Source organism: Tamandua tetradactyla, chromosome 6 (genome assembly GCF_023851605.1).
Source record: "Tamandua tetradactyla isolate mTamTet1 chromosome 6, mTamTet1.pri, whole genome shotgun sequence".
NCBI lineage: Eukaryota > Metazoa > Chordata > Mammalia > Pilosa > Myrmecophagidae > Tamandua > Tamandua tetradactyla.
The window spans coordinates 112,311,942-112,339,299 of NC_135332.1; the positions used below are offsets into that span (position 1 = coordinate 112,311,942).

Sequence of the window (27,358 nt, forward strand, 5' to 3'; positions counted from 1 at the left end):
TTGATATGAAAATAAATTGGATTATAGAGAAGAGAAAAACTTTGCAAGGCTTTTTTTTAACTGTATGTTATTGCTATGCAGATTTGTAAGTTTTCCTCTTTAGTCAGACACCATTTTGGAAAGTGGAAGGAGAGAACCATGAAGACTGAGTATTTACCCAAAGGAGCCTGGGCCTATCAGAAACACTTAGCAATCTACAAATAATCTTTTAGACTGGAAGAAACTGAAGCATATTAAATAATTCTGGTTCCATCCTCTATGTCTGCCCATTAACCCTCAGATCCAGGCAGCATGAATAGGACTAGTGAGCATGTTTATTTTTAGTCTAGAAATTAAAACTTATTTAAAAATTGTTAGTATAGTATGTTAAATGCCTATCCAATTACATGCATTTTGCTTCATATGTATTTCTTTTGTTAAATCAACAGATGTCATATAATGATCTGGGCTTTCTAGCTTCTCTTAAAATCAGAAACTCCATCCATATGGCAGCAACTGTAGTAGATTAGCACCTATTCTGCTAAATGGGTGTGGAGATTTTCCAGATTGCCATATTTCTCAACCATACTCAGGGAGTTGTTAGTGCGGTATCCTCAGGGAAAATTCTAGAAATATGTTTATAAGTTTGCCTAGCAAAATAACTGAATACTTGTTGATAGATTTTCTTTTACTTACCACAGCTAATTGATGATCTCATTTTCTTTGAAAATTAACATTTTAATTTTTCTGCAGCTTAAAGATGGAGCCTAAGACTAAAGGATTAAAACAGCAGCAACAACAACATAAGAAGCTTCTGGCAGCAATGCTCTCTCAAGATTCTTTTGACTCCATCCACAGTCCCACTCTGTCTGTAACAGAAGAAGATATTGACAATGAAGATGATGCAATGGAATTGCTGGGTAATTTACAAAATTAATAATTTCTCTTTTTTTTCTTCTCTGGTATTGTAAAAAAGTATAATGATTAAGAGGCTTTAAAAATTTTGAGTAAGTTTTGTCTTAGGAGAAAGAAAACATTTACTATATGCTTTATTTACATTAGACTTTCATGGAGTTGCCTGTAAGAATCAAGTTCCGAGTGAAATAATCTAAGCATGTGTGAAGTATTATTAGACTATATTTTGTGCTTTGTATGTGCAGCACTTTATCTTCTGATCGTTTAATCAAGTTTTAGTCTGTACAATTGTGATAAAAATTCAAAGTCTGTCTGCTTTATTATCTGATTATAATTGCTCTGACCACATTTGTCTATAAAATGTATCCAAAGTGCATATTCAGCCTTCATCCCAAGACATCTCCCTTTTTATTTCAATAATGCTTTACAAAAGTAGAATAAAATTTAAATAAGTAGATAGTACACTAAGTTTTATATCTTCCAAAAATGGCAGGAAAGTTTTCAGAGATTCCAAAGTTTTTACAGACCCATTATTTTCACATAAAAGATATGTAGGAATCTTTTTGTATCTTTTAATGAAGTAAATTTATTTTTTGGTTCATGAGATACGTCTTCATAGTACATTTTTAAAATTGAATTGCCCTTTGAAAAACCATTTTCTAAAAGAAGGAAATGAAATTTCATTTCAGGGAGTGATCCACATATAAAATAATGTGATAATAATTAAATTATGTCAGTTATTCCATTATAAATTATTAGAAAATTTTAAAGTAATTTGTAACAATATATTGTGTTTAACTAGTGCAAGAGTAAATAGTATAATTACTTGAAAGCTTCAAATAAGAAAAAAAAAAAAAAAAAATTAACCTGTAGAATATGGAGTTCCAAGAAAATACAAACTTTTTCTAAATATTCATTTTTTTTCTAAATCTTTTACCTGGCTGTAAATATTAATGGCAGTAAAACACTGTCTTTATAATAAATTATGTAGTCTACATTCTTAGGCCTACAAAAATATTATTTAGCCAACATGGCAGGTGCTATTTAGCCATTTATAACAGGTTCACCGATGTCTTCTGATGGTATAACAGCTGCATATATTCCTAGTTAACGAGACTGATATGGCATTTTCACTATAGGCTGTCGTTTTAGAAAAATCAAGTGTGGGTAGTTTTTTTTAAGGGATCTTATTTCCCTGTCTTCAAGTATAGCAGATGTGCCAGATGTGGCAGTGGGTAACTTCATTCAACTTTCTTCATTCAGCCATCATTTACTGAGCACTTACAGTGTGCTAGGTATTTTACTCCATCCTGGGCACATAAAAATAAGATAACACGGTCTCTGCTTGTGGGAAGTTTACATTCTAGGGTTCAAGATAAAAATGTAAATATTAGTGTTTGCTTCTTGTGTTAATTGGAATAAGCACACAGTGTAGGTAGGAGGGATGCTAATGCTCCATGACTGTGCCTGCAGGTTGTTCTTCTGTTTTGGTCAGTGACAGTTTAGACATAAAACCTTGAGCAGTGACTGTCAATGGGCCAGGATGTTGCTGTTTAACGTCAGTGTTGGCATTTTGGTTCAGAGCTGACCCTGGATTGTGCCGATATCCCCTTCTCTTTCTCATTTCTTATAAATGATAGCTTGAGGTCAGCTGGCATACTATAAAGGCAGCTGTACTCTTGCCTTGCAAAGAGAATTGTTTGAAGAAATCCAGACATACCAAGAATCGCTTTGGGAGATAATAGCCCCGGGAATCTCTAGACAGCAGGGAGGAAGCTGTAGAACTTCAGTGATGCGAAGGGATTCTTTGAGAAGATCAGGAGTTCACTCAGTGCTGGTACCCCGTAGACATCAGCTGCTGTGCTTTGAAGTTTCTAGTCTTCCAAGCGGAAGCCCAGAGAAGTGGGGGTTGAAGATTACCTGATCTTCAACTTCAACTGATGATCAACTGATGATGAGCAGTTAATACCTGGTCCCCATTGATTGCTTTTTCATTTAGATATTTTAGTTTGTGGTGTGAGCATGTTTAAAGATAAGAGTTCAAAATTTAGACTTTGTCCTAGGTCCTGAGATAACGTGGAATGCTCCAGCTCCAACTGACTTATCCTTAAAACAGTGCCATATGTAACTTGCTGTGTTGTGTAGTTGACTCAGGACATAGAGGTCATATGGCAGAAAATTTTATCCAGGTTATTTTCCCAGAAAACTAGTCAGTTATATAATGTAAAATGTTGTTGGATGTGGAATATATTTGTCTTTAAGATCTAAATATCCTACTCCTATCCATGAAATTCATTTAATTATTTAAAAATATATATATTTATTTAAAATATATGGTCAGAATTATCTTCAAAAATAACTAGTGTATATAAGTTCATTGCTTATAATATGACATCTCTTACATGAAACCAAATATGTACATTAATAATTTCAGTCAATATAAGCTACTCTTTTCAGTCACAATATAGTTATAGATGAATATGCAAATTATATTAATAAAATAAAATGGTTATTAGGTAATTTAATTTTAAGACCTGACTTCTTCAGTAGCTATTATGTCTCTACTAATGTTCCATTAGATTTCAAGTCATATGCTAATTGAATGATGAAAGAGTACTCCTAAATAAGTTGAGGAACTACATAATAGCTACTTCATAGTTCTTTGAAAATTAGATTTCCATCATTTTGTTTGTTATTAAAGAATTTTAAGAGAATATTTTTGAAATTCTGATTCCAGAAAAATTTATGTGATTATATATATTTGAGGAAAATATAGATGCTATGTTCTTCAAAAATTATGTGAATCAAATTTTAGTACATAAAATCATTGTAAGGTGCAATAGAGATATCTGCTATTTAAAATATTGCTTGAATCCATGTTTATAGAATACATTTGCTATCACTTAAATGTTTTTAAGGTTTTAACTTGTTGTTGTCTAAACCAAGATATAATTGGCTGAAATTTTTATTTATTAAGCCTGGGAAGCACCCTGTAAACTTTGTGAAGTGATAAATATGTATAAGGTATAATCTTTAGTTAGTATTAGTATAATAAAAGATTATTCCTCGGTAAAATAGTTTGTTCGAAGGGAGGAAAAAAGCCTTCTTGTTGAACTAGTAGAAGTTAGTAAATTGTCGATTCTTGTTTGTATTTTAAGGAATGTAGCATTGTTAATATAGAATGATTAATACTTAATTCATCACAGTTTATTTACATTTGTGGGTTTTTTTCTAGGTGTCTTGAATACCTGAAAATATATTACAGCATCTGTAATTTTTGTTATGGAGACTAAATATTCTCTGTAAGATTGCTTTAAATGCTACTTATACATGTATTCAGCATAGTACAAAAGTAGCTTAGTATGGATTTAGAAAATTGCCGAGATTAAAATATCTAAATTTGTGGGATTTTAAGATATAGTAATTTTAAGCTGAAGTTGGTGCTCTGAAGAATATATTGAATAAAATATCTTCTAGATCACCTCAAACCAGCCTTCAGCTTCAAATACCAGATATTTCAAATATTCTAGCAATTATGCTGGCAGTTAATAACCACAATGAATCAAGTTTTATAGAGAAACTACACATTTTAAAACAATTATTAAAATCAGTTTTTCAAAAATGAAAAGACAGTTATGATGGTAGAATAAGAAATGTTATAAAAATCCCTCTTTATTTTACTACATTAATTTTCACAGAGAATTTGAGGAACTTCATTATTTCAAAGATGTTTCAGTTTGTTAATGTGAGCCCATTTTCATTATGTTACATGCTTCTGTCATCTCAAACTTGATGAAACACTAATTACAATTATTTGTTCGGTTTTTCTTTATATGATTTACACTCATTTTAAAGTATCAGAATTATTTGAAAGACAGCTACCTTTCTTACACATTGTAGCATGACATATTACTTACAAAATTATTTTCTTATAGGCTTTCTCAGAATTGATGATGAGGCAAATATCTAAAAATCGTATTCCAGAGATATTAAAAAAGGAAGAACTTAATTTGCTAGAGGAACTCATTGCATTAAAGGTATCTTTTGACACATTCGTTTGTATTGTGACCAGCTTTAATAAAGTAAACATTTACTCTCTTGTCTATTAAGTTGGAGTCTTCTTAAAAGAGGAAGCAACCATATTTTCAAAATAACAACATATATTTCACCTAATAAGGAATAGGATGTGTCCTTTTTAATAGGATATTAAAAAGGGGGAACGGGCTTAAATGTTCAATTTTAAAGATCCAAAATATGTGAAATATTCTAAAGCATATGGGGACAATACATAAAAACTTTTTTTCCATTTTTTTTCTTGATCATTGGATATATCATGTTAACAGAAATGTTGTAATTAAAATGAACGTTCTTGATAAATATTACAATTTATGAAAGTTAAATTTGGGCGGGCAGCAGTGGCTCAGTAGAAGAGTTCTCGCCTGGCATGCCATAGACCCAGGTTCAATTCCTGGAGCCTGCCCATGCCAAAAAAAAAAGAGAGTTGAATTTATGGATCCTTTAAGTTTTGTGTAAGGCTGCTTTAAATAATACATATAAATTCATTCAGCATAGTACAAAAGCAAATATGGAATTAGTGCATATTAGATATTAAAAATCCAAATTTGTGTTTTTTTCCTAACAGTTTTAAGGATCTTCAAAGTTAGTGCTTTAAATCCAGAGGATACTGAAACAAGATATCTGCCGTATCTCCCCAAGTAGCTCTTATCTTTTAGTATAAGATGATCTCATATATTTCAGTAACTGCGTTAGCAATTGATGACCACAATTAGCTGAACATTTCAGAGAATAGAGAATCCACACATATATTTTAAAACATTTATTACATCAATTAGTATAATTGAGAAACTATGATCTCACACAGATACATGAAAAAAATGTTTCGTATGCTAAATAATAAAATATTTCCTCCTGTTAAACCATGTGTTTGATTGTAATAGAAGTTTGATGAAATATCCCTGCTATACAGTTTTTTCATGTTATTAATTTTCTCCTATTTTTTTGGATTCAAACTTCAGCTCACTTCAGAGCCACCATTGCTTGCACAAGTGCAAGTTAGCTGGGGTCAAAATGTGGCCTGACTGGAGTTGGTTAGCACTGTGCATTTCTCTTAGATTACAATGACAATATTTGAAAAAAATCTGTTCAAATATATTCTTCCATTCAGCAAATATCATGCCCTGCTATGTGAAAAGTTCTAGTAACATATTAATATACAGCAGCAGTAGTAGTACTGCATCTTATATTTTCTACCTTCACCAGTTTGGGCTTTGAGAAAAAGGAATAGTCAATGTGGACCTCTATATGGAACCAAACAATTTGTGAGTCTTCTTTCAGCTCTTCAGTAATTCTTTCATAGGTTTTAAAAGTTCTTAAATGTGTTTCTACACTTAAAAAGGTATTGTATGCATATTTCTAGGCGTTCAAATTTGAACAACTCCAGGGATGTTTCTTGGATTGTTAACAATGGGGGGAGTGATTTTTAGATTTGATTTGCTTAACTATCACCTGAGTGCTTATTGAAACGCAGGTTTGAGTGCTCCCTGTTCCCAATTTTTGATTCATTAGGTTCGGTACAGCCCATAAATCAACATTTTTCCACAGGTGCAGCCCCACCCTACCAGAGACTCTGTTGCAAGTAATCTATAGAATTGGCCGTGAGAAACACTACTTCTAGGAGAGTCCATGAATTTTTTTGTTTGATGTAGAATGTCCTGAAGCAAGAGGAATAACATGTAAAAGTTAAATTTTTACAACAAAAGAGTGTGAAACAGAGGTTTCTGAGTTAACCATGCTCTTCTCAAGTGTCTTTGCAAAACTACTTACTAACTAATAACTAAGACCTCTTAAAACTATTTACCAAGACTTACTAACAATCCTTGGCTAATGTGACTTGTTTTCACGATATTGTGTTTTACAGAAGCACTTGAAAAATGAACTACTTGGAGTAGTTATAAAAATGATTTAGCAAAGCCCTGAGAACATGGTTTATTGCAGATTCTGTTTTCTCATATTATCATATTATGCTTCTATGCAGGATGCTAACTTTGGTTTTATTAAATGTGACTCATAGCCCCCTTTATTGACTACTAGATTTATGTATTTGAATTGTATTTGTGTTTCATTATCTTCATTCCTCATTATTGTTTCTTTTTCAACAAAATATCAGAACATGTACAAATGATAACCAGGTTTACATGTAGAGAATACCTTTCAAATAAATGCATATCTGCACGTCATAAAAATACATGCATCATCTACATGGTTTACTTTTACGGTGTTTAATAAGACATGCTGCTTTTCTTCTCTCTTATAAAAATTGTTTTCCGTTGGGAAAAGTAGATCAACATAGCACAGTAAAATCAATAGTTTGAAAATAAATCTAAACCCATAAAGAAATTATTGACAACCTCCCTTCATATCACTTGTACACTTATGTGAAAATACTTGTATTTGAGAGATTGCTCAAATATATTTTTATGGGCAGGACTGTTTAGTACATATTTATCACTTTGAATAAGTTTCAGATTGCTTGATACTTGCTAGTATATTATGCCATAGATTTTCTCTGGATATTTTGAAGACGATTTTTCTTCAAATGGTGTGAGTCATGCTGTGATGGGGTGTTTGTGGTGTACAATTAAAGCACTGGTTAAAAATCTAAAGCCCAATTCCAACCCTCATGCTCCTTTTGCTGGTTTTGTCACCTAAGCTACAAGTAATTAATTATAAATTGCTGGGAACCACAACATAACAGGGATGTTATGAAGATGAAAATGGGGTATTTTAAGAGAGCACTTTTAATTTTTTTTCATTTTAGTTCTACTTAACAGATACATTTCAGAAAACACACCAGAATTTATATGCAAAACTTTTCTTACAAGTAAATTTATATCCCCTAGGTGCATACATTTTGTATAGCTATATACAAAGTAAAAGAAAACATCTTAAGCTTTGGGAAATTGACTACTCACAGAAAAAAATAGATGCTTTTCACAGCAGAATAAAATCAAAGATCTGTGAAGAGAGAAGAGATAGAGTTACAAATGTTTTTGAAAGTCAAAGTGTTTGATTTATTGATACAAAGCATTATCATTATATTAAATCATGGGCAGACATTTATGTGATTTGATTAAGCTCTTAAGAGCTTAGAGCAAATTATTTCATTGTCTTTTATTTTCTTCCATAAATGCATAATTTTTAAAAGGGAAAGATCATGTATTGTTCTTACACATAAATCTCTGTTAATGAAAGTTGGGCTGGGGATAGGGTGGGAGAAACAAAGAGGAGATATAGAAAAAGTAGAAATTTATATTATATATTTGCATGTTTTTGTATAAGTAAAATCATAAAAGTGTTGAAATATATGTGAGCTTAAAAAACTTTCTAATTACATCAGTAAATATGAAAATATTTGGAACAGCACATATTTGATGGTTCTAAATTATTGTATAAACAAATTACAAACAAATTGAAAATTTAGATTTAGGTGCTATTAGGGATGTATTGCTTTTGAAATAAACATGCCCATTTCAAATACTTTAATAAAGTGGTGATATTACATGTCAAAATGATTTGTTTAGCTGTAGTAATGGTTTTTATATAATTTGACTGAATCCATTAATTTTGTGCTCTATGTCAGAGCCATTTGAAAGTGTTACAAAATCATGACTTTAGTTTATTATTTTTTTGGTGAAGTGTGCAAGGAAGTGTGGTTAATTTAGCAATTATTTGCACCCATTAGGAGTAACGACCACACTGTAAGTTGAAGGTCATTCCTAAGGATGAGAGCAAAGTGGCAATAGCCCCAGCTTAGCAAAGCATAAAACCAAACCTAAAAGGTTGAAGAGGATATGTCAATAATTTTATTTCCTGACAGAACAGAATTTATCCTGAAGAGAAAACAATATAATCCAGCCTTCTGACAAAGTATCATCCACCGTGTCTGCCATACAATAAAAAGTTATATTCATGCAAAGGAGTAGGAATTGTGACCCAAAATCAACACAAAAAAGCAACCAGTAGAAACAGAATCCCAATATACTCAGATGTTGGAATCAGCAGACAGACTTCTAAAAAGAACTTATCATAAATATTTTCAAAGATTTAAAGGAAAGAATAGGAGTAAATAAATGGGAAATGACAGGAGAGAAATTGAAACTATAAAAAAGAGCCAAAGCGAATTATGTAACTGTAAAGTACAATATCTGAAATTAAAAAAAAAAATCACTAGGTAGGATTAACAGATAATTGAACATTGCAGAAGAAAAAGTCAGTGAATTGAAGCTAGACCAACAAAAATTAGCCAAATTAAAGAGCAGAGATTTTTTTAAAAATAGAAAATACAGATACTATTAGAATACAAAAACTGATAAATTCCTAGTAAAACTGGCAAAGAAAAGGGAAGGGAAATACAAATTACCAATATAGGAAGTGAAAGACAGGGCCAAACTTTACTTATAGTTCCTACTGACACTAAAAGGATGATAAACGAACATTACTAATAACTTTATGCCAACAAATTTGAAAAGTTATACATAATGGAAAAAAAGTCTGACAAAACACATCATACCAGAACTAAAACAAGAAGAAATAGTACATCTGAAAAGTCCTGTATTTGTAAAGAAACAAAATTTGTAATCAAAATTGTTCTCAAACAGGAAAATTTCAGGTTCACGTGGTTTCATTGATGAATTCTGCCAAATATATAGAGATTAATTTAATAAACTTTTAGGAAATGGAGAAGAGGGAACACTTCTCAGTTTGTTTTATGAGACCACCATATTTCTGTTACCAAAACCGAAGACTTTACAAGAAAAGACAAGATGAATATTCCTTATTGACATAGATACATATTTTCTTAACAAAATATTGTAAAATGAAATCACTATGATTCAAAACAACTTCAGTCAAATTTCTAATGAAACTTTTAAAAAACTAGAAGTTGATAATCTAATTTTTTTTTCTTTTTTTTTTATTGATTAAAAAAAGAATTAACAAAACAATTAGAAATCATTCCAATCTACATGTACAATCAGTAATTCTTAATAACATCACATAGTTGCATATTCATCATTTCTTAGTACATTTGCATCGATTTAGAAAAAGAAATAAAAAGACAATAGAATAAGAATTAAAACAATAATAGAAAGAAAAAAAAAAACAAAAACAAAAAACCTATACCTCACATGCAGCTTCATTCAGTGTTTTAACATAATTGCATTACAATTGGGTAGTATTGTGCTGTCCATTTCTGAGTTTTTATATCCAGTCCCGTTGTACAGTCTGTATCCCTTCAGCACCAATTATCCCTTCTCTTTTTTTTTTTTTTTTTTAATTAACGGAAAAAAGAAATTAACCCAACATTTAGAGAGCATACCATTCTACATATGCAATCATTAATGCTTAACATCATCACATAGATGCATGATCATCATTTCTTAGTACATATGCATTGGTTTAGAAGAACTAGCAACATAACCGAAAAAGATATAGAATGTTAATATAGAGAAAAAAATAAAAGTAATAATAGTAAAGTCAAAACAAAACAAAACAAAACAAAACAAAAACCTATAGTTCAGATGCAGCTTCATTCAGTGTTTTAACATGATTACTTTACAATTAGGTATTATTGTGCTGTCCATTTTTGAGTTTTTGTATCTAGTCCTCTTACACCATCTGTATCCCTTCAACTCCAATTGGCCATTATCTTACCCTGTTTCTACCTCCTGCTGGACTCTGCTATCAAGGACATATTCCAAATTTATTCTCGAATGTCTGTTCACATCAGTGGGACCATACAGTATTTGTCCTTTAGTTTTTGGCTAGACTCACTCAGCATAATGTTCTCTAGGTCCATCCATGTTAATACATGCTTCATAAGTTTATCCTGTCTTAAAGCTGCATAGTATTCCATCGTATGTATATACTACAGTTTGTTTAGCCACTCTTCTGTTGATGGAGATTTCGGCTGTTTCCACCTCTTTGCAATTGTAAATAACGCTGCTATAAACATTGGTGTGCAAATGTCCGTTTGTGTCTTTGCCCTTAAGTCCTTTGAGTAGATTCCCAGCAATGGTATTGCTGGGTCGTATGGCAATTCTATATTCAGCTTTTTGAGGAACCGCCAAACTGCCTTCCACAGTGGTTGCACCATTTGACATTCCCACCAACAGTGGATAAGTGTGCCTCTTTCTCCGCATCCTCCCCAGCACTTGTCATTTTCTGTTTTGTTGATAATGGCCATTCTGGTGGGTGTGAGATGATATCTCATTGTGGTTTTGATTTGCATTTCTCTAATGGCCAGGGACATTGAGCATCTCTTCATGTGCCTTTTGGCCATTTGTATTTCCTCTTCTGATAGGTGTCTGTTCAAGTCTTTTTCCCATTTTGTAATTGGGTTGGCTGTCTTTTTGTTGTTGAGATGAACAATCTCTTTATAAATTCTGGATACTAGACCTTTATCTGATATATCATTTCCAAATATTGTCTCCCATTGTGAAGGCTGTCTTTCTACTTTCTTGATGAAGTTCTTTGATGCACAAAAGTGTTTAATTTTGAGGAGTTCCCATTTATTTATTTCCTTCTTCAGTGCTCTTGCTTTAGGTTTAAGGTCCATAAAACCGCCTCCAGTTGTAAGATCCATAAGATATCTCCCAACATTTTCCTCTAACTGTTTTATGGTCTTAGACCTAATGTTTAGATCTTTGATCCATTTTGAGTTAACTTTTGTATAGGGTGTGAGAGATAGGTCTTCTTTCATTCTTTTGCATATGGATATCCAGTTCTCTAGGCACCATTTATTGAAGAGACTGCTCTGTCCCAGGTGAGTTGGCTTGACTGCCTTATCAAAGATCAAATGTCCATAGATGAGAGGGTCTATATCTGAGCACTCTATTCGATTCCATTGGTCGATATATCTATCTTTATGCCAATACCATGCTGTTTTGACCACTGTGGCTTCATAATATGCCTTAAAGTCAGGCAGCGCGAGACCTCCAGCTTCGTTTTTTTTCCTCAAGATGCTTTTAGCAATTCGGGGCACCCTGCCCTTCCAGATAAGTTTGCTTATTGGTTTTTCTATTTCTGAAAAATAAGTTGTTGGGATTTTGATTGGTATTGCATTGAATCTGTAAATCAATTTAGGTAGGATTGACATCTTAACTATATTTAGTCTTCCAATCCATGAACACGGTATGCCCTTCCATCTATTTAGGTCTTCTGTGATTTCTTTTAACAGTTTTTTGTAGTTTTCTTTGTATAGGTTTTTTGTCTCTTTAGTTAAATTTATTCCTAGGTATTTTATTCTTTTAGTTGCAATTGTAAATGGGATTCGTTTCTTGATTCCCCCCTCAGCTTGTTCATTACTAGTGTATAGAAATGCTACAGATTTTTGAATGTTGATCTTGTAACCTGCTACTTTGCTGTACTCATTTATTAGCTCTAGTAGTTTTGTTGTGGATTTTTCCGGGTTTTCGACGTATAGTATCATATCGTCTGCAAAGAGTGATAGTTTTACTTCTTCCTTTCCAATTTTGATGCCTTGTATTTCTTTTTCTTGTCTAATTGCTCTGGCTAGAACCTCCAACACGATGTTGAATAATAGTGGTGATAGTGGACATCCTTGTCTTGTTCCTGATCTTAGGGGGAAAGTTTTCAATTTTTCCCCATTGAGGATGATATTAGCTGTATGTTTTTCATATATTCCCTCTATCATTTTAAGGAAGTTCCCTTGTATTCCTATCTTTTGAAGTATTTTCCACAGGAAAGGATGTTGAATCTTGTCGAATGCCTTCTCTGCATCAATTGAGATGATCATGTGATTTTTCTGCTTTGATTTGTTGATATGGTGTATTACATTAATTGATTTTCTTATGTTGAACCATCCTTGCATACCTGGGATGAATCCTGCTTGGTCATGATGTATAATTCTTTTAATGTGTTGTTGGATATGATTTGCTAGAATTTTATTGAGGATTTTTGCATCTATATTCATTAGAGAGATTGGTCTGTAGTTTTCTTTTCTTGTAATATCTTTGCCTGGTTTTGGTATGAGGGTGATGTTGGCTTCATAGAATGAATTAGGCAGTTTTCCCTGCACTTCGATTTTTTTGAAGAGTTTGAGGAGAATTGGTACTAATTCTTTCTGGAACGTTTGGTAGAATTCACATGTGAAGCCATCTGGTCCTGGACTTTTCTTTTTAGGAAGCTTTTGAATGACTAATTCAATTTCTTTACTTGTGATTGGTTTGTTGAGGTCATCTATGTCTTCTTGAGTCAAAGTTGGTTGTTCATGTCTTTCCAGGAACCCGTCCATTTCATCTAAATTGTTGTATTTATTAGCGTAAAGTTGTTCATAGTATCCTGTTATTACCTCCTTTATTTCTGTGAGGTCAGTAGTTATGTCTCCTCTTCCATTTCTGATCTTATTTATTTGCATCCTCTCTCTTCTTCTTTTTGTCAATCTTGATAAGGGCCCATCAATCTTATTGATTTTCTCATAGAACCAACTTCTGGTCTTATTGATTTTCTCTACTGTTTTCATATTTTCATTTTCATTTATTTCTGCTCTGATCTTTGTTATTTCTTTCCTTTTGCTTGCTTTGGGATTAGTTTGCTGTTCTTTCTCCAGTTCTTCCAATTGAACAGTTAATTCCTGCATTTTTGCCTTTTCTTCTTTTCTGATATAGGCATTTAGGGCAATAAATTTCCCTCTTAGCACTGCCTTTGCTGCATCCCATAAGTTTTGATGTGTTGTGTTTTCATTTTCATTTGCCTCGAGGTATTTACTAATTTCTCTTGCAATTTCTTCTTTGATCCACTCGTTGTTTAAGAGTGTGTTGTTGAGCCTCCAGGTATTTGTGAATTTTCTGGCATTCCGCCTCTTATTGATTTCCAACTTCATTCCTTTATGATCCGAGAAAGTGTTGTGTATGATTTCAATCTTTTTAAATTTGTTAAGACTTGCTTTGTGACCCAGCATATGGTCTATCTTTGAGAATGATCCATGAGCACTTGAGAAAAAGGTGTATCCTGCTGTTGTGGGATGTAATGTCCTATAAATGTCTGTTAAGTCTAGCTCCTTTATAGTAATATTCAGATTCTCTATTTCTTTATTGATCCTCTGTCTAGATGTTCTGTCCATTGATGAGAGTGGGTAATTGAAGTCTCCAACTATTATGGTATTTTTGTCTATTTCCCTTTTCAGTGTTTGCAGTATATTCCTCACATATTTTGGGGCATTCTGGTTCGGTGCATAAATATTTATGATTGTTATGTCTTCTTGTTTAATTGTTCCTTTTATTAGTATATAGTGTCCTTCTTTATCTCTTTTAACTGTTTTACATTTGATGTCTAACTTGTTGGATATTAGTATAGCCACTCCTGCTGTTTTCTGGTTGTTATTTGCATGAAATATCTTTTCCCAACCTTTCACTTTCACCCTATGTTTATCTTTGGGTCTAAGATGTGTTTCCTGTAGACAGCATATAGAAGGATCCTGTTTTTTAATCCATTCTGCCAATCTATGTCTTTTGATTGGGGAATTCAGTCCATTAACATTTAGTGATAATCTAATTTTAAAGTTAACATTGAAACAATGACTTTGAGCAGCCAAAATCATAAAACAGTAATGGTTAAATTACAGTATCTGATTTAAAAATTTACCATAAAGCTACAATAATCAAGACAATGGTGATATTGACATAAGAACAAACAGATCAATATAATAGATTAGAAGTCTAGAAATAGACAAATATGAGGTCAAATAGTTTTCAACAAAGGCACCAAGGCAATTTGATGCAAAAAGAAAAATAATTTCAACAACTGATGCTGAAAAAATTTGGGTAAATGTAAAGAAAATGAACAAATTTTTACCCCATACTTCATATGTAACAAAAAATGTTTTGAGATAGGTTATAGACCTAAATATAAAAACAAAGACTAAAACTTCTAGACAAGAGCATAGAATATTATTCTCAGTCTTGGGGCAGGCAAAGATTTCTTAGCTATAACAACAAAAACTGAGTATAAAAGAAAATTAAAACAGTGTAAGAGCAAAATAAAGTAAATGTGAAGGCAAGCCACTGACAGGGAAAAATCCCATCTATCTGACAAAGGACTTTTATATAGAATATATAAAGAACTGCAAATCAATTAAAAAGATAACCTAATAAAAATGGTCAAAGGACGTCATTAGACTCTTTACAAAAAAAGAGAAACCAATGGCAATCCACAGGAAGAGGCATTCAGCATCCCTAAACATCAGAGAAATGCAAATTAAAACCACACTGAGATAACCAGAAGAGCTAATATTAAAGACTCAGCAGAAAATGTTTCCAAGAACGTGGAGTCTCTGAAATTCTCAAACACTGCTAATGGGAATGCAGCACTGTATAATCAGTCGCTCTGGAGAAAAGGTCTGGCATATCCTTATGAAGTCCAATATACACCCACCCTATGACCCATCAATTCCACTTGCAGATATTTTCTCAGGGAAAATTCTACATTTTGCCCACAAAATGATCTGTATAATATGATGGTTAATTAAGTTTATGTGTCAACTTGGATAGGTTATTGTATCCAGTTGTTTGCTCAAGCAATCAGTGGCCTGATTGTTACTGTGAGTATATTTCATCAATTTGAATAATGAGCTGAATGTATCTATGGCTGATTACATCTACAATCAACTAAGGAGATTGGCTTCAGCAGTGAGAGAAGTCTTTTCCAGTCGGTTGAAGGCCTTAAAGGAAGAAGTGGTAATTTCGGCAGTCAGAAGGAAGAACTCCCATCTCCACTTCAGCCAGTCAGTTTTTCCTGGGAAATCATCAGAAACCTTCATTTTTGTGGCATACCTTATAGAATTCCTACATGCCAATTCCCACAGTTACATGAGTCAATTCCTGTGATAAATCTCACATTATTTACACTATATATATATACTTATAAATATATAATCTCCTGTTGATTCTTTTTCCCTGGAGAACCCTAATACATATAAGAAAGCTGTTTTAAATCCAAATGTCCATCATCTGGAGAATGTATAAACAAATTGTATGTTCCTACAATGAAATATGACTTAACAATAAAAAATAAATACTGATACATGTAACAATATGGATGAATCCCAGAAATATTATGTTGAACAAAAGAAACCAGATACAAATGTTTATTTAACCTAATCTTAAGAATTTAAGAAACAGGCACAGCTAATCTACACTGATAGAATGTGTTATAGAAATGAGGAAACTTTCTGGAGTGATAGAAACGTTTTATATCTTGACTAGGGTGTTGATTACATGAATGTATACATTTATTAAAATTCATATTTTACTTTAAAATATCTGTGCATTTCACTGTAAATTTTATTTCAGTAAAATAAAATAGCTTTTTTTAAGTATATTAAAAAAATCATGGCTCCATAATGTTACATTCATGAGACTATTCCAGGAGTCAGAATGGAACTTGATGTTTGTTATTATTTCTGATATGAATTAAATTTCATATAAAAGGCGCAATTTGATTGCGGTATGAAAAATAAGCCATGATAACCATATGAGTACTTGTTATGGCATTCCCTGATAACTCTGACCTCTGATATGTTTTCCAAAAATCTATGCCTATTATAAGTATGGGGTTTGAATAATTCTGAGCAAAATTCTGAGTAGAAACAAATTGTCATGTATATTTCATAGATACACTTCAAAAAGCAGAATTTGTTCTTTGATCCTAAATTCCCTAGTCTTCACTATACTCTTCCAATGTGTTGGTCACACTATAATTTACTTCATATACTGAAAATTTTCCTTTCTCACCAATTTGTTTATGATATAAAGAGCTAAAGATGTGGTAATTTAACCTGAAAATGTCATTATCAGCTGAGAAATATGTAGTACTATAATGTGGATCTGCTCATATTCTTTTTAAGAAAAACATTTATTGAAATGTAATACACATGCTGTAAAATATATTCATTTAACATGCCCAATACAGTGATTTTTACTATATTCACTGAGTTGTGCAACCATCCCACATTCTAAGTTTAAAATATTTTTATCACTGTGAAGGAAACTCCGTTAGCTATTACTCCGTGCCGCTACCCACTCTTCTGACTCCCAGGTCTAGGGAATCAATTTGTCTGCCTCTTATGGATTTACTTATTTTGGACCTTTCAAATAAATGGAATCATTTGATATATTGTCTTTTTCACTTAACAATGGTTTTGAATTTTAGCCTTGTTGTAGCATGTATCAGTACTTCATTCCTTTTTATTGCCAAACAATATTCCATTATATAAATAGAGCATAAGTATTAGTTTGCAAGCTACTGAAATGCAAAATACTAGAAATAGAATGACTTTTAAAAAGGGGAATTTAATGAGTTAGAAGTTTACCGTTCTAAGCCTATAAAAATGTCCAAACTAAGGCATTCAGTAAAAGATACCTTAACTCAAGGGAGGTCAGTGGGTCAGGAACACCTCTGACAGCTGGATAGTCAAGTGGCTGGCATCTGCTGATTTCTTGCTCCTGGGCTCCATTGCTTTCAGCCTCTGTTCCTGTGGGGGTTTCTCACTTTGCTTCTCAAGGGCTCGCCTTCATCTCTTGACTTCCTTTGGCTCTCTCCAGGCTTGCTTATCATCTCATGGCAACATCTGCTGGGCTCCAAGCATCTCCAGACATCTGTATCTCTGTTCTCCAAGTGTCAGCATCTATGTCTGCTCTCTTTCTCAGATGGCTTTGTCATTTCTGAGGTTTCTTCAAAATGTTTCCTCTTTTAAAAACTCGGGTAAACTAATCAAAATCCGCCTGGAGTGAGTGGAGTCACATCTCCATCTAATCAAAAGATCACACACACAATTGGGCATGCCACGTTGCCATGGAGATAATCTAATCAAAACTTTCCAAGTTACAGTGTTGAATCTGGATGAAAAAAATGGCTGTCCCCACCAGAGTGGGTCAGGATTATAATATGGCTTTTCTGAGGTACATAATTTTTTTCAAACCGGCACTCCATATTTTGTTTGTTCATCAATTGGTGGACATTTGGATTATTACCATATTTTGGCTATTGTGAGTGATGCTGCTGTGAACATTTTATATGAGAAGTTTTTATGTGGATATGTTTTTCGGGTATATACCCAGGAGTGGAATTGTTGGGCTATATTGAAACTTCATGCTTAAGATTTTAGGAACTGCCAAACTGTTTTCTGAAACAACATCTGTACCATTTCACATTCCCAACAATTATGAGAATTCCAATTTCTCCATATTCTCACCAACATTTGTTAATGTCTGTCTTGTAGATTATAGCCATCCTAGTGGATGAGAAGTGGTAGCTTATTGTGGTTTTGAATTGTATTTCCATGATGGCTAATCATCGTGAGCACCTTTTCAAATGCTTATTGAGCGATTTGTTTATATTCTTTGGAGAAATGTCTGTTCAGAGCTTCTGCCCATTTTTAATTAGTTTTGTCTTTTTATTACTGAGTTTATGTATGTATATATTCTGGATACAAGTCCCTTTTCAGATGTGTTATTTGCAACAATTTTCTTTCCTTCTGGATTTGACTTCCTTCTTTCTGAAGGTCCTTTAATAGTTCTTTCTCTGAGGGTTCTCATTTCTACACGATCATATAATTTGCTTAAATACGGACTTTTGGAATGACGATCACTTCTCATTTTGAAGACATTAATCTGTTTTCTTCTGGAATTGCTCATATTGATGATAAGCCTACTGTGTTTGTGTTTTCTATATGCATGTTTTGTCCTTTTCTTTTAATAATTTCTGAGATTTTTCTCTAAATCCCATTCTGTCCTCCATGTGTCTTAATCTCTCTGACAAATATTACTTAAAAGAAAATATAATCATGAAATAGTTGAAACATAAAGTTAGTGTAATCAGATATATCCAATATAATGTTCATTAGATTTAATAAATGTTAACATTTTGTCATATTGTCTGTAAATCTTAAGAAGCAAAACTTCAAGATACAGCTAAGCCCCTTTTTTCCATCATTCTAATTTACTTCCTGTCTATCTAGGGTAACCAGTACAGTGACGTTGATTTTCATTCTTTACTTCTGTGGTTTTATATGTACAGGATTGTACCCATAATAATGCATTTTTAAAAAAATGTACATGTATAGTATCATATTGTGCATATATATCTGCTGATTTCTTTTCAAATAGCTTTATATTTTGTAAATTTATCCATTTTCTTAAAATCATATCTAATTCATTCAGTTTAGCTGATGCTCAGCATTCTAATCCTTGAAAATATGAAAATTAATTTATCAATTTCTCTATTAGTCTGTTTCCATATTTTCACTATTATCCTCAGTGCTTTTGTGAATACCCCTTTCCTATCTGCTTGGGCACCTGTGGTGGAGTTTAGAGTACATACCTGGTAGTGGCATTTCTAAATCATGGGTATGTATGTATGTATGTATGTATGTATAACCAATATTGCCAGATTTTACTAAATTTTTCTCTTGTTTGTGTCTTTGTTACGTGTGTGAATTTCTCAAGAATCTGGATATTGTTCTCAGCCAGTGGCCGAACTGTCCTTCCCCAGGGCCATTTATAAATATGTGAAGGCATTTTTATTTGTCTTAAAATCTGGGGGCACTACAGGCTATGTAAGAGCAGGGGTGATGGATGTTTAATCTCCAAAATGATTGCATCAATATACCATCCTGCCAGCGGTGAATAAGTGTTTTAATTTTTCCTACAACTTGTTGTAGTTCCCTATTTTTAACTACTTTCCCCCCATGGTTTCTATTTTTTCTTTTAATCTCTTCAAACATTTTTTTAAAGCCTATTTGTGTCTTTCAAGTTTATCTTCTCTAGTTTTGGGGGTTTTAATTCTACTATTGTTTTGTGTTTATGCTCCCTTATGGTAGTTTATTTTTTATATGGTTTATGGTTTTTAGTTGTGACCTGATGTGATACGGAATGAGACCCAATTGTCCTAGACTGGAAATACTCACACAAAGTGTATTTTCATTTGTCTCTTTTAGGGCTGTGGGGTTTACCAGTTCAAGTTGAGTTTTCATGTTAACTTTTCAGCTCAGGCTTTCAGAATTTGAACAATATAAATTGGGACTTTATACTTCCATGTGGCATCAGTTTCTGTTTCCACTTACAGTGTTTTCTTCTAACCAGGGCTACAAGTGGAAAACAGACTATTTTGTCATTTTTCAGGCTAATTGGGGAAATTTTTTTTGTCCTGGTTTCTGATTGCAGCTCTTTGAAATTCCTGGCTTTATTTAGGAGACTATTCAGGCTTCCCAGTTTACATGAGTCAAAGACTTCATCTCTTTTTGGCATAAATTTCTACCACTAACCCAAAGGCCTAACAATACTAAGCTTCTGTAGGCTCTAGTGACTTTACTCTAGGTTTATTCTTTATTTCTGCCACATGAAGATATTACTTTCTTCTTTTTTGAGCTTGTTTGATATAGTTTTATTTTGTTATATTTTATCTAGAATTTCTGTGTTTAGAATGGCAGTAAATCTTTTTGTGATAATTCAGTCAGCCATATTGGTGGGAATTTACATTGTCTAATCTGAATGAAATCCAGAGAGTAGTAAAAGGAATTCATTGTATATACTTACTAGGCTGTACAATCTATACATACTTGTTTGAAAATATGTCCAAATTATTAGGATTTTTTTTGCAACATATATATATATTTTTTTTTCTTGTATTAGAGGAGTTGTAGAGTCACAGAAAAATCATGCACAGAACACCGAGTTCCCATATACCCCTCACAAGCTTTCCCTATTATTAACACTTTGCATTAGTGTGATAGCTTTGTTACCATTGATGAAACAATATTATTATACTTAAACTATTAACTGTAGTCCATAGTTTACATTAGAGTTCACTATGTTGTATAGTCCTATGGTTTTTTCTTCAATTTTAATTCTAATAACATTTATACAACCTGAAATTTCCCCCCTTTTAACCACATTCAAATATTTAATTTAGTGGTGTTAATTACATTCACAGTGTTTTGCTACCATCACCACCATCTATTACCAAAACTGTTCTATCACTCCAAACAGAAACTCTGTAACAATTAACGGTGGAATAGTTTTTCATTGGCAACATTAGTGGGTTAAATACAAACATATTCAGGCAACAAAAACCAAAACTGGTTCAGTTTAACTACTAAAAGCTTCACTAAATGGACTTTCTAAGAGTGTACTTTAGGTAGGTAAAAAATGATTCTAGATCGAAGGTCTGAGATATAGGAAAGGTGAGCAAAAATATTGGTAAATATGTGGGTAAATCTTTGTTTAAATTGATTGTATAAAGTAATATTTAAAATAATTAGCTTGAATACAATCAACCAATATAGTTTTCTCTTTTGGATTCTGCTCTCTTTATGCACATGCTGCATTTTGAATGCGCTACCTTTTTGCACACTGTTACCTGTGCTCTGACCACAGCCTCCTGCCGAGTGCAGACTCCATGCTCATGGCGAAGACCCTTCCCCTTCCTCCTGCACAGGATGGCCCCAGATGCTATCACCATGACCCTGGATTGGAATAATCTGTGGAACAAGCCTGGATGATCTGAAAATTCTAGAGAACTGAAACGTGGATACTCCATGTGGCAAACCATACACTACCTTAATTTGGGGATGGGGGAATAAATACTGGGTCCTTCTTGCATTCATGAGAAGCAACATACTTCATGCCCTCAGAAGTCAACTACCAAGCTGTATCAGTTTGGGTTCTCTGAGAAGCAGATGCCAAGACAGGATTAATATTATTAAGAAGATGAAGCTTACAGAAAAACCAGAAAGAAAATACAGAGTTTCCATATACCACCATATTATTAGCATCTGTATTAATGTGGTACATTTGTTATAATTCATGAAAGAACATTTTTATAATTGTCTAGTAACTGCAATCCATTGTTTACAGTAGGGTTCACTGTATTGTACAATCCTGTTTTTCCTTTTAATTTTTATTCCGTAGCAAATATACAACCTAAGATCCCCCTTTAACTACATCCAGATATATAATTCAGAGCTGTTAATTACATTCACAGTGTGAGCTATCAGCACTTCCATCCACTGCCAAAACTCTTCTATAACCCAAATAGAAACCTGGTACATTTTAAACCTTAACTCTGTGCTCTACACACACCCCATCCTCTGGCAAACTATATTCTAGATTCTGATTCTGTGAGTTTGCATATTCTAATTATTTCATATCAGTGATAGCATACAATATTTGTCCTTTTGTGTCTGGTTTATTTTACTCAGCAGGATGCTTTTGAGTTTGATCCATGTTGTGGCATATATCGGAACTTCAGTTCTTTCTACAGCTGAATAATATTCCATTGTATGTATAACCACATTTTATTTATCTATTCTTTGGTTGATGGACACATAGTTTGCTTCCATCTTTTGGCAATTTTGAATAATGCTGCTGTGAACCTCAGTGTTCAAGTATCTGTTAAAGTCCCTGCTTTCAGTTCTTCTGTGGATATACCTAGAAGTGGGATTTCTAAGTTTTATGGTAATTCTATACTTAACTTTTTGATGAGCTATCAAACTGTCTTTTGTAGCAGCTGCACCACTTTACATTACCATCAGCAATCAGAATGAGTGTTCCTATTTCTCCACATTATCTCCAGCATTTGCAATTTTCTGTTTTATTGATAGTAGCTATTCTAGTATATGTAAAACGTTATCTCACTGTAAGTTTTTTTAATTTTATTTTTATTAGAGAAATTATGGGTTTAAAAAACAGTCATGCATAAAATACAGGCTTCCTGTACACCACTCCACCAACACCTTGCATTGGTGTGGAACATTTGTTACTATTGATGAGCACATTTTAATAACTGTACTTTTTTTTTTATTAATTAACGGAAAAAAAGAAATTAACCCAACATTTAGAAATCATACCATTCTACATATGCAATCATTAATTCTTAACGTCATCATAGATGCATGATCATCGTTTCTTAGTACATTTGCATCGGTTTAGAAGAACTAGCAACACAACAGAAAAAGATATAGAATGATAATATAGAGAAGAAATAAAAGTAATAATAATAGTAAAAAAAAAAAAAAACCAAAAAAAACAAAAAAAAACCTATAACTCAGATGCAGCTTCATTCAGTGTTTTAACATGATTACTTTACAATTAGGTATTATTGTGCTGTCCATTTTTGAGTTTTTGTATCTAGACCTGTTGCACAGTCTGTATCCCTTCAGCTCCAATTGCCCATTATCTTACCCTGTTTCTAGCTCCTGCTGGACTCTGTTACCAATGACATATTCCAAGTTTATTCTCGAATGTCCGTTCACATCAGTGGGACCATACAGTATTTGTCCTTTAGTTTTTGGCTGGACTCACTCAGCATAATGTTCTCTAGGTCGATACATGTTATTACATGCTTCATAAGTTTATCCTGTCTTAAAGCTGCATAATATTCCATCATATGTATATACCACAGTTTGTTTAGCCATTCTTCTGTTGATGGACATTTTGGCTGTTTCCATTTCTTTGAAATTATAGATGGAACATTGGTGTGCAAATGTCCGTTTGTGTCTTTGCCCTTAAGTCCTTTGAGTAGATACCCAGCAATGGTATTGCTGAGTCGTATGACAATTCTATATTCAGTTTTTTGAGGAACCGCCAAACTGCCTTCCACAGTGGTTGCACCATTTGACATTCCCACCAACAGTGGATAAGTGTGCCTCTTTCTCCGCATCCTCTCCAGCACTTGTCATTTTCTGTTTTGTTGATAATGGCCATTCTGGTGGGTGTGAGATGATAACTCATTGTGGTTTTGATTTGCATTTCTCTAATGGCCAGGGACATTGAGCATCTCTTCATGTGCCTTTTGGCCATATGTATTTCCTCTTCTGGTAGGTGTCTGTTCAAGTCTTTTTCCCATTTTGTAATTGGGTTGGCTGTCTTTTTGTTGTTGAGTTGGACAATCTCTTTATAAATTCTGGATACTAGACCTTTATCTGATATGTCATTTCCAAATATTATCTCCCATTGTGTAGACTGTCTTTCTACTTTCTTGATGAAGTTCTTTGATGCACAAAAGTGTTTAATTTTGAGGCGCTCCCATTTATTTATTTATTTCTTCAGTGCTCTTGCTTTAGGTTTAAGGTCCATAAAACTGCCTCCAATTGTAAGTTTCATAAGATATCTCCCTACATTTTCCTCTAACTGTTTTATGGTCTTAGACCTAATGTTTAGATCTTTGATCCATTTTGAGTTAACTTTTGTATAAGGTGTGAGATATGGGTCTTCTTTCATTCTTTTGCATATGGATATCCAGTTCTCTAGGCACCATTTATTGAAGAGACTGTTCTGTCCCAGGTGAGTTGGTTTGACTGCCTTATCAAAGATCAAATGTCCATAGATGAGAGGGTCTATATCTGAGCACTCTATTCAATTCCATTGGTCGATATATCTATCTTTATGCCAATACCATGCTGTTTTGACCACTGTGGCTTCATAATATGCCTTAAAGTCAGGCAGCGTGAGACCTCCAGCTTCATTTTTTTCCCTCAAGATGTTTTTAGCAATTCGGGGCACCCTGCCCTTCCAGATAAATTTGCTTATTGGTTTTTCTATTTCTGAAAAATAAGTTGTTGGGATTTTGATTGGTGTTGCATTGAATCTGTAGATCAGTTTAGGTAGGATTGACATCTTAACTATATTTAGTCTTCCAATCCATGAACACGGTATGCTCTTCCATCTATTTAGGTCTTCTGTGATTTCTTTTAGCAGTTTTTTGTAGTTTTCTTTATATAGGTTTTTTGTCTCTTTAGTTAAATTTATTCCTAGGTATTTTATTCTTTTAGTTGCAATTGTAAATGGGATTCGTTTCTTGATTTCCCCCTCAGCTTGTTCATTACTAGTGTATAGAAATGCTACAGATTTTTGAATGTTGATCTTGTAACCTGCTACTTTGCTGTACTCATTTATTAGCTCTAGTAGTTTCGTTGTGGATTTTTCCGGGTTTTCGACGTATAGTATCATATCGTCTGCAAACAGTGATAGTTTTCTTCTTCCTTTCCAATTTTGATGCCTTGTATTTCTTTTTCTTGTCTAATTGCTCTGGCTAGAACCTCCAACACAATGTTGAATAATAGTGGTGATAGTGGACATCCTTGTCTTGTTCCTGATCTTAGGGGGAAAGTTTTCAATTTTTCCCCATTGAGGATGATATTAGCTGTGGGTTTTTCATATATTCCCTCTATCATTTTAAGGAAGTTCCCTTGTATTCCTATCTTTTGAAGTGTTTTCAACAGGAAAGGATGTTGAATCTTGTCAAATGCCTTCTCTGCATCAATTGAGATGATCATGTGATTTTTGCTTTGATTTGTTGATATGGTGTATTACATTAATTGATTTTCTTATGTGAACCATCCTTGCATACCTGGGATGAATCCTACTTGGTCATGATGTATAATTCTTTTAATGTGTTGTTGGATACGATTTGCTAGAATTTTATTGAGGATTTTTGCATCTATATTCATTAGAGAGATTGGGTCTGTAGTTTTCTTTTTTTGTAGTATCTTTGCCTGGTTTTGGTATGAGGGTGATGTTGGCTTCATAGAATGAATTAGGTAGTTTTCCCTGCACTTCAATTTTTTTGAAGAGTTTGAGGAGAGTTGGTACTAATTCTTTCTGGAATTTTTGATAGAATTCACATGTGAAGCCGTCTGGTCCTGGACTTTTCTTTTTGGGAAGCTTTTGAGTGACTAATTCAATTTCTTTACTTGTGATTGGTTTGTTGAGGTCATCTATTTCTTCTTGAGTCAAAGTTGGTTGTTCATGTCTTTCCAGGAACCCGTCCAATTCATCTAAATTGTTGTATTTATTAGCGTAAAGTTGTTCATAGTATCGTGTTATTACCTCCTTTATTTCTGTGAGGTCAGTAGTTATGTCTCCTCTTCCATGTCTGATCTTATTTATTTGCATCCTCTCTCTTCTTCTTTTTGTCAATCTTGCTAAGGGCCTATCAATCCTATTGATTTTCTCATAGAACCAACTTCTGGTCTTAGTGATTTTCTCTATTGTTTTCAATTTCATTTATTTCTGCTCTAATCTTTGTTATTTCTTTCCTTTTGCTTGCTTTGGGATTAGTTTGCTGTTCTTTTTCCAGTTCTTCCAAGTGGACAGTTCATTCCTGCATTTTTGCCTTTTGTTCTTTTCTGATATAGGCATTTAGGGCAATAAATTTCCCTCTTAGTGCTGCCTTTGCTGTGTCCCATAGTTTTGATATGTTGTGTTTTCATTTTCATTCGCCTCGAGGTATTTGCTAATTTCTCTTGCAATTTCTTCTTTGACCCACTCGTTATTTAAGAGTGTGTTGTTGAGCCTCCATGTATTTCTGAATTTTCTGGCACTCGGCCTCTTATTGATTTCCAACTTCATTCCTTTATGATCCGAGAAAGTGTTGTGTATGATTTCAATCTTTTTAAATTTGTTAAGACTTGCTTTGTGACCCAGCATATGGTCTATCTTTGAGAATGATCCATGAGCACTTGAGAAAAAGGTGTATCCTGCTGTTGTGGGATGTAATGTCCTATAAATGTCTGTTAAGTCTAGCTCATTTATAGTAATATTCAGATTCTCTATTTCTTTATTGATTCTCTGTCTAGATGTTCTGTCCATTGATGAGAGTGGTGAATTGAAGTCTCCAACTATTATGGTATATGTGTCTATTTCCCTTTTCAGTGTTTGCAGTGTATTCCTCACGTATTTTGGGGCATTCTGGTTCGGTGCGTAAATATTTATGATTGTTATGTCTTCTTGTTTAATTGTTCCTTTTATTAGTAGATAGTGTCCTTCTTTGTCTCTTTTAACTGTTTTACATTTAAAGTCTAATTTGTTGGATATTAGTATAGCCACTCCTGCTTTTTTCTGGTTGTTATTTGCATGAAATATCTTTTCCCAACCTTTCACTTTCAACCTATGTTTATCTTTGGGTCTAAGATGTGTTTCCTGTAGACAGCATATAGAAAGATCCTGTTTTTTAATCCATTCTGCCAGTCTATGTCTTTTGATTGGGGAATTCAGTCCATTAACATTTAGTGTTATTACTGTTTGGATAATATTTTCCTCTACCATTTTGCCTTTTGTGTTATATATATCAGATCTGACTTTCCTTCTTTCTACACTCTTCTCCATACCTCTCTCTTCTGTCTTTTCGTATCTGACTCTAGTGCTCCCTTTAGTATTTCTTGCAGAGCTGGTCTCTTGGTCACAAATTCTCTCAGTGACTTTTTGTCTGAGAATGTTTTAATTACTCCCTCATTTTTGAAGGACAATTTTGCTGGATATAGGAAACTTGGTGGTTGGCAGTTTTTCTCTTTTAGTAATTTAAATATATCATCCCACTGTCTTCTACCTTCCATGGTTTCTGCTGAGAAATCTACACATAGTCTTATTGG

The 27,358-nt window shown here is 33.3% G+C and overlaps 1 protein-coding gene across 1 annotated transcript in view; it reads left to right on the forward strand.

Moving 5' to 3' along the window:
* The window catches only part of C6H8orf34 (chromosome 6 C8orf34 homolog), a 393,975-nt gene that overhangs the window by 148,416 nt on the left and 218,201 nt on the right, over positions 1-27,358 (forward strand). The window contains exon 7 of the mRNA XM_077163208.1: positions 733-899. Within this exon, the coding sequence (XP_077019323.1) occupies positions 733-899 (167 nt within the window). The remainder of the gene's footprint in view (positions 1-732; positions 900-27,358) is intronic.